The sequence below is a fragment of the Macadamia integrifolia genome, chromosome 6 (genome assembly GCF_013358625.1).
Source record: "Macadamia integrifolia cultivar HAES 741 chromosome 6, SCU_Mint_v3, whole genome shotgun sequence".
Classification (NCBI taxonomy): Eukaryota; Viridiplantae; Streptophyta; class Magnoliopsida; order Proteales; family Proteaceae; genus Macadamia; species Macadamia integrifolia.
In genome coordinates, this window is record NC_056562.1 from 13,799,318 (window position 1) to 13,808,765 (window position 9,448).

General features: G+C 36.8%; 1 protein-coding gene across 1 annotated transcript; it reads left to right on the plus strand.

Moving 5' to 3' along the window:
* The first annotated feature begins 7,990 nt into the window (after positions 1–7,990).
* Positions 7,991–9,068, plus strand: LOC122081073 (mitochondrial import inner membrane translocase subunit TIM23-1-like). The gene has a single exon (XM_042648036.1). The coding sequence runs from the start codon at positions 8,273–8,275 to the stop codon at positions 8,819–8,821; it is 549 nt and encodes a 182-aa protein (XP_042503970.1). The 5' UTR covers positions 7,991–8,272; the 3' UTR covers positions 8,822–9,068.
* The last annotated feature ends 380 nt before the right edge of the window (positions 9,069–9,448 follow it).

Genomic DNA, 9,448 nt, shown 5'->3' on the forward strand with positions numbered 1-9,448 from the left:
AAAAAAAAAAAATTAGATTCACGAGGTTTTGAGAGAGAGAAATACTATAGAAACATGTTTGTGCGGGAAAAGGAAGCCGGGAAAACCAAAAGCATATGTAAATTAAGAAACCTTTCCCGCGTCTAAAATTCCTAAATAATTTTGGTGTTAATTGGCGACGGGAATAAAATTGTAGTTGCCTAAAATCAATGACTGGCTATAGTAGTGTTTTAACCGTCGCCAAATATAAATGATTATATTTTGTGACAGTATAATTTCTATCGTCGTTATAAATCAAATTATTGTTGATTGAGCATAGGTTATGAGGCGACGGTAAAAAATGTACCGTTGTCTAAGATATTATTTCACTACGGTATTAAAAAATTCCGTCGCCTTAAATAATTTTTTGTAACATTTAAATTTAACCCGTCATTATAAAATGATGATGCTACAGTATTTAAAATTTCGTCGCTGAAATTTTGTTTTGGTGACGAGTATTATTTTACAGTTGCCATAAATGTATTAGGCAACACTATCCATTTTCCGGTCGCTATATATTATATTTGGCGATAATAGTATTTTTTTACCGTCGCCATAAATGTGTTTTCTTGTAGTGATTTGGAAGTTGATGGCAAGTTGGTTATGGCTTTAATGATCATTAGTGTTGGATCACCTTTGGGTTTATTGCCTTATATCATATTTTTCCACCAAAAATTTAAAGAGGTTGATATGATGGCACTATTGTGCCTGGATCTGCATGGCCTGTTGTAAATGGAACTATTGTGGCTGGACCAACATGCCCTGGCTGGATCGGAATGATCTTCTTTGGAGGCCTAAGCCAAGATGCAATCGGCCCAACCCAGTTTTTCTGGTCCAAGGGGGCTGGTAGACTACATAGGATGTACTCTTTAGTTTATTATATTTCATATGGGTTGGTAGATTATGTAGGAATTGTTTTTGGTAGTTTCTATATTTGAGATGTTGCCTAGATTGCTTGGTTTCCATTTTAGTTGGATTCTATTATTAAGCAAGATAGTTATTTTCTTTATATTGTTTTTTTAGGCCAAAGAGTTTTTTTCTTTATATTAGATATGCAATACAATGGAAGATTAGAATTGATAGAGAATAAATGAAATTTTGAATTGAATGAATTAAGAAGTTGTTTGTCGTGGGGTGCTAAGGCGAGGGCCTGCTGGCCAATCATTACCCTTTTCTCTTATCTCCTTTCTTCCTTCTCTCTTCCCTTCCCATTGGGGATCCTGATCCTCTTCAATTCTTAATCGTGCAATTCTCTTTCTACACGTGATACCTTTACATTTTCAAAATCCAATAGTTGTAGAAGTTTTTTGGAATTCAAATTCATTTTAACCTCACAAATGCCTTAAACTTCTACAATTGTTTGATTTTGAAAATATACAGGTGTCGCATGCACAAAGAGAATTGCAGTATTGCACAATTAAGAATTGGAGATGATCTAAATCTGCCCATCAGTCCTTCCTCCTCTCATTCTTTATTTCTTCTATCACCATTTCCTCCTTATCCTTCCCATTTCATTGTTCTTTTTTCCTGCTACTGCTGAACTAGTTGGGCTGAGAGGGATTCGATCAATCTCCCTCATCACTCTTCTTTCACTTTGTTTTTGGTATGCTGGTACCTATCCTAGGGGCAGACCTACCTGTGCAATATGGCTTCAAAAGCTTGTTGGATTTGTAAGTTACAGAACCGATTTCAGACCTCGTTTTCCTTCTACCAACAGGGATGATTTCAGAGGGGCAAAGAAATTAGCCTTCCGGTCATGGAAGAGATACCATAAGGTGGAGGGGATGGGAAGTTACACTGAGACTGTCATCATAACGAATTTTCCTTTCTTCACAGTTGTAAGGAGGAGCAGTAATTGTGTTTGTTACCACAATTGAAAATTCACTTGCAGTGCAATACGGTAAAAAAATGACGTACCCAGTACACAAGGCTCCCGCTACTGCAAGTTCTGGGGAGGGTCTATGTGTGCAGCCTTACCCCCACTTCGTAGAGAGGCTGTTTCCCAACTCGAAACCTCGACCACTAGGTCACAAAGGAGCAACCTCACCGCTGCCGCCAAGGGGCAAAAAAAGGTTGATACAATCAACGTTACCACCCTTCTGAAATGGTTTTCCCCACCAGGAAACTAGAATATTTAGTGGTTTACCTAGGCAAACAACCCCAATAAATAATATACTCCATTCCAAAACTTAGGTCTGAATTACAGATCACAGCACCAAGAGATAAATCACACAATCTGAAAATATGGCTGAACTTGAGGAAAATCGAGAACTCACACAAACAGGCCCTATTGGGCTTTAAACCAGGCTCTAGTATTGCTACTAGTATTTCAAAATAAAACCAAAAGATGACTGGAAATAGAGTGACAGAGGAGTTAACCAGTAACAGATCTGTCCAGACTAGGGGATTCGGGCAGGTTAAAGGAGAAAACCTATGGCTTTCACGACAGGCCTCCAAAGGCCTTGAACTGCTGGTTAAAGGGTCCTCCTAGGACCAGGAACAAAACCCTAAAAGGGCCTTGAATCTGGCCTGTGGTTGGAAAGTTCCAATGAAGATCGATCAGACTAACCAAAACCCTGACAGTTGAGATCGATTCTGGTCTCCTTGGCTGGTCTTCAATCTGGTCTTTTAGATGTACTTCAGGTCTTCTATTAGGCTGCAATGGACTCTCACACTCTCTCTCTCACAGCAGTAGAATAGAGCAGAAAATATGAAAGTAAAGGATGGAGGTGGGATAGATGTGAGAGATATGTACAAAAGATAAGACAGCACAAGTTCTCTTCCAAATATTGTTCTTTTCTCTTTATGGGTAGAACTCAAAATAGAAAATTCTTTACAGAGTTACTTACACCTTTTGTTAGAAAATTTTCTATTGAAGAGTGTCAAAGCAAGAAAATATCTCCATCAACCTTTGGTCCAAGTTCTGTGCTATGCAACATTCAAGGGTGGAAAATTAATAGAATGTGCTTTATGGATGAGTATGGACATTCATATTGTGCTGTTGTAGGATGCCTTCATCCACTATATTTCCTAAATGAATTTTCAGAGATGTTAGAAGAGATTAAAAAAGGTAGTACCTAGTGCACGAGGTTCCTGCCACTGTGGTGTTTGGAGAGGTCATAATCTATACAACCTTACCCCCACTTTCCGGAGAGACTGTTTCCTGATTAGTAGAGATTAATATGATCCATTATTTTGGATATCCAGCCCCCGTCCTTTTTTTTTTTTTTTTTTTTTTCTTCTCTTGGTGGTTGGAATGGCGTGGGTTAAAATCTCCTGTAAGTTTTGAGGTGTATCTGTGTGCTACTTGTTAAAATTTGAAAATACTGCTGAAATTTTATGTGATAAATGCATTAACTTTTCAACAATTTGGACCATTACTTGTACCTACTAGAATTTTTAATGTTTAAAAAATTGGGAAGCTTGAGGATATGGATTAGCTTTCCACAAGAGGTTAGAGGTGGTAATTCCTGATCTGGTCATTCAACCAACCCTCTTCTCTGGTTGGGTTGCAATCCCATCCTGGTTGAGGTTGAGTATTTTTCACCCCGACATGGATCAGTCCACTGTGGAGCACCATGCTACAGAAACCCTCTTGTCGATTCTTTCTATTAACAAAGGATATACCTACCTGATTTAACATTGTTAAGACCCAATTTAATTTTGGGTTGGGCTAGGGCCAGACAATGACCCTACCAAGATCTGATCCAACCTGAACATATCCCATCAGCATCTCGACGAGTGGGTGGTTATACTATTTTATCATTTCTGATGAGAGAAAATCTTTAGTTGATGCTGGATAGTATTATGTAACTTAGTCATGTAGTTTTTTCTGTTGTTCAAAGCACTGCCATTTTTTACTTGGTTGCTGGCAGAGGTCGAAAATAGAATCCAGTTAGGCATAGTATTACATCTATATGTTGATTGAGACTGTTATTTGTAATGTGTGCCTCGAATTCTTGACATGTTTGGAAGATTGATCTGCTTTGACAAAATTCGGTAATGAACTGAATGGGTTTTTTTTTTCCTACGGATTTACCTGAGTTGGAGGAGAATTTATATGTAGTGATGCCTTGTTGTGTAAGCAATGTGAGATTTGAGGTTTTTCATTTTAGGGTTTCTTGGCGAGAGTTTCTTGCCACGAGTTTGGGTGTTCTTGAAAGATCTCCATTTAAAATGAATCTTCTTTGCCCGAGGACATAGTACATTTCATTGGTGTGTGAATCTCGTTAAATCTCTATGTTATATGTGTGAATTTGTTCGTTTTCTTTAGTATTAGTTCTAACATTATATCAATTCTCCACCCCACGCCTTACGCCAAAATTTTCCTTTGGATGGTAAAATTAAGAAGATTTCCCTTTTGGAGTATGGTTTAAAATTATATCTAGCAAAGAGCTTGGTTGTTGTGAAAATGGATATCCCAATGACTGTACTTCAACATCTTGGAAGTCACAGAAAAACTGACCAAGACTTAAGATTCGGAGTCGTGATTTCGTTACTCTACAACAACATTTTAAATAGGTTAGAGGTTTACACAATTGGATTGTCTTCTTACTAACACCACAATTGCAATTTTGGTCTATAATATAGAAGAAAGGCAACACAAACTGAGAATAAATTGGATTTTTTTGACTGCAGTGGCTAATTCCAGAATATTGTACCTTTTTTTTTTATCTTTTAAATGGTGTAACCTTTTTCTTTGGGTACATGGAACCTTAAATCTGGATACTGTTTTATATTTTGGTTCTGAAGGCATCTTGGTATGTACCTCTTTCTTATCTTTAAATAAGAGAGATGGAAGAGAAGGCAAGGGATAATGAGTTGTCTTAATGCTTACTCACAAGAGAACTTTTAGGAAAATAATTAGATATTTTTTATTTTGTAAGAGTCCAAATAAATAGGCTTTTGTTACAACTTACTCAAAAAATTACACTCATAACCCTTAGTTACATAACTGCAATTATTACAATACTGACACCTACACATTTGCATTTTTATTACCCCTTAAAATAACCACTTGTAACTCACACGATTAACAATATAATATTTTATAATAATTAACATATTCTTCCCATTCACGCCTGTAAGATATCTATATCCATTCAATAGTACAAAGCATGAAGGTAATCCACTTGCGGCTTCTCTCTCTACATTGACACTGGAGAGGAAGTGAGCCAAAGAAGATAGGGTGCTCTACATGTGTGAGCATCATCCTGACATGGTGTCTTCATCTATCCCCATCAACCTTCATTACCAACATCCCCCATTCATCCCCTCCTCCCCCCCCCCCCTGCCCTCAAAATAATAATAATAATAATAATGAGGGAAAAACCTCCATGTTTTTTTTGGGAGGGGTGGTGGTGGTTTAGAAAACCTTATCAATCAGGTTCCCCTTTTAAGATAGAGTGAGGTCTCTACATTCTACAGAGGACTGCCACTGTCTGGTTACCATTCTTACTGTAGAGTTTTTATTTTATTTTTTTAAACTAAGTTTAGCTTTTTTTGAAGTCATGGTTTCGTTATATGATGTTCGCTTGTTTTTCTAAGGTGGCAACGATGAAGCCAACCATTTCCAATGATGAGATTATCTGAAACCTCCTTAGCCTTGTTTTGACCAACCATTGTGTCAGGTGAAATTGTTAAAATCTTTCACACTTTTTTTTTTTAATGAAAAAAAAGTTCATTAGATATATAAGTTATTTACATCCAAAGAACCAATTTTCAAAAAAATACATCATTTTTGCAAAATAAGGAAAGCAATATGCTTAAACAAAAGCATGATATCCTCATATTCCTTGAGTCAAAATATTGTCAAAAAGAGGAATTTATAAATATAAAAAATAAAGGTATAGCTCAATGACCACGAGAAGGTGCTGAAGTCCACTATCATGTTATACATCTCCTTCGAATCAAGATTTTAGATATTCTCTTTGGCTAGTTTAAGGCCATAGAGAAGACTTCAAGTTTTTGCATCAATGTTTCTTCCTGTCTTCATATACTTTGCACAAATTAAAACAAAATGACCACGGATAAGAACGTCACATGCCTCAACCTAAAATATTGCTAAAAGAGTCGGAAACTCCATTGCATAATAAAAATAGGGGAATGTATAAATGGCAAGAATCACAAACTACTGGATGTAAGGCAGGTCCATTAGAGAAAATAGGCTTATCAGAATAAGGAGATAACACAGGTCTGCAATCCAACGATTAATATTAGACATAACAGAAATGAGATCTTTCACTCTGACCAACAACAGAGGAAATAGTTCCAATGGTGATATTTTTGTTGATGAAGGCAATGGTCTCAAAACGGTTATCACTCCCACATTTGTGTGTGGACGAATGAGTAACCAAAGGGAAGAATATATGTGAACAATCACACACAACACAAGGAATTTAATGTGGTGCAATAAGATTTCCTACATTCAACCAAGAAAACATAAGATTTTCCACTAAACTTGAAAAACACTCCACACCACTTTCCACAAGGAATTTAATGTGGTTTTTTATTTGTGTTTAGGTTTTTCTCACAAAGACAATCTATAAGGAAACCATAAACCCTAATCCCCACACAATTACAATTCTATCCCATATATGTAATGAACTCAAAATCCGACCTTATTACTAAAAAGGAAAAAAAAAATGATCATAATTATATTAACACATACTGAGTACAAGACACCCAACCCCAACAATATCGAGAACGTCAATGCACAAAGTCCTTTTTTATGGGTCTTCGGATACAACAATCTTTTGCGCTATTTTAAACATTGAATGGAAAAGATGGAAACTCATGAAAGAAAATTGTTTCATCTGTAACTAGGAGAAACCAAGTTTGTAGGGAACATAGTGGGGCAGGTAGAGCGAGGTTGGGCTTGGACCACCTAGGCAGGGGCAAGGGAGGGTTAGGTTGTAGAGGAGGGTGGGGAAGCAAGGTGTGGGCTGGGGTTGGCCACGCTAGTGATGGTAATGGTGGTGGCAATGGCAGTGTTGATAGTGGCAATGTATAATTATGATTGTGGTATAATTTTATTTTTTTCCGAAGAAAATGATTGTGATATAATTGAAAATAGGAAAAGTTGGGTATTCCAGGAAGAGAGACTTGCAAATGACTCAGTTGTGATGACATTCAAATCCGAAGGTAGAAGAGCAATGAGGCTGGCCAGAATTCTCAGAAATGAAGATTGCTAGTTGGAACTGTAGAGGTTTGGGGAGGTCTCTCATAGTTTGTTCATTAAAAAAATCTCTCCAAGGCTGAAGGTGCGGATGTTATATTTCTTATGGAAACTAGAAGTGACTCAAAGGAAGTGGAATGTATTAGTATGAAGCTTTGTATGGCCGGGATTTTCTATGTTACTCCAATAAGTTGAGTGAGGGATTTGTCTATTCTATGGAGGGACATTAGCAAAATCCATTTGGTAAAATGTTTAAATCAAATCGAATCAAATCGTTTAAACCAATAGTGAATCATTTAAGTAAATCGTTAAAATGATTAATATATACATAATAAGTTTAAGTCATCGAATATTAAGTTTACATATATTTCAATAAAAAAAAATTTAAGTATACATTTTTTTTTTCTTACTTACATACCAAAAGGGGGAATGATTGGAAAAGGGAAAAAATCCTTTAACCATCCACATTCCTGCCACATGCTTTTCAAGTAGTGGTTACATCCGGTGCGCTATGATCCACAATGTTACATTAAAAACTAATAGCATATAACAATAAATAATTCAATTAAATGTTAACTTTTTTTTTTAATCTATTTTAATAAAAAAAATTAAGATAGAGAAGCTGTTTAGCTAAAAAATTTAAAAAAAAAAAATTTAAGAAAATCGTTTAAATGAAAACAATATAAAAATGGTTTCGATTTAGTTTGACTTTGTCCCAAAAAATCTTTTTTTTTCTTTAAAAAAAAAAAAATTGTTTAGTCTCCCTTGGACGTTAAACCCTAGCGAGAGGGTTTTTCTGAGTCTCAGACCCAATAAATTCCAAAAACCCGTGCCAGGCTCCAAATATAGAGGGTCTTCGCTTCTCTTCCACGTCACAAGCCCTCTTTTGTAGAGTGAAGACCTTATTGTTTCTAGATTTCCTTTCCATCTTATAGGTTTCATTCTTTGAATCTCAATCTACTGCCATCGAAAGCCCTTTTCATCTCAGCTCAAATCCGTACAATCCCTTTTCATTTCTGCGAATCGGAGGAAAATTTTTGAGGAAAATTTCTTCTTTGACCGAAAACCCTAGTTTCGATGGCGAGTCACACCGGCGACTCTGAACGGAAAACCCGGCTCTACCATCCATACCAAGATCTCCATGTCCCAATCCAAAACCTCTACAATCTCCCTACTTCCCCTGAATTTCTATTTGACGAAGAGGCTGCCGTTCAACGCCGCTCATGGGGGGAGAACCTACAGTACTATACGGGTTCTGGTTATCTATCTGGTGCCATCGTTGGAGCGGCGAAAGGTTCTATTGAAGGGATTAAAGCTGCTGAGCCTGGGGATACCATGAAGTTAAGGATCAATAGAGTTTTGAATTCTGGTGGCCAGACTGGAAGAAGGTATGGGAATTCTTTGGGTGTTGTGGGTTTGATCTTTGCTGGGTTGGAGAGCGGGTTTATACATATTAGGGACACAGATGACGTGTTGAACAGTGTTTTGGCTGGGTTGGGGACTGGAGCTCTGTATAAGGCGGCTTCTGGGCCACGATCTGCTGCTGTTGCTGGGGCACTAGGAGGTATGGTAGCTGGTTTTGCCGTTGCAGGAAAGCAGGCTTTTAAAAGATATGTCCCCATATAGAGAGTACTAATTACTTCTTTTTTCAATCTTTCTTGTTTTTTGATTCGTTTCAGATTGTAGTTTTGTGGTTAATTTGGGTTTTCATGGGCTAGGGGTCATTCTTGATGAATTTGATGGATTGGTATAGTGGTTGCAAAATTGTTCTCTGTAAATCAATCTGTTGACTTGTCTTTTTTATTCTTCCTATTTGAAGGAAATTTTGAATCAGTGATATAAAAATTTGTCAACTTAGGGCATTTAATTTAAATTAATTTAATTTCTTCCTGTATTTGATTTGAAGAGAAATAAAATGCCAATGGGTGGATTGATTGGTTAATCTTTTATAACTTAGTATCGTTGTAAATATTTTTCAGTATGGTTATAGAGAATATCGTGCTTTTCTTGAGTTGCCATTGGGCTCTGGTTATTCCGTGAGCTGCATAGTTTTCACCCCTGATTACTGATAAGTTGCATGGTTGGTTAGCTCTCCTGATAATAACACTGTGTATTATGCTTATGGTTTTATAGCTTTAAATGCTGGATGAGCCATGTTAAGTTTGAGGGTATAAAACTGAGCTTTTATGTGTAACTGGTGCTTGATGTTGTCTTCTTTCCAATTCGTTCATACTGAGTTTGAAGATCGAAATC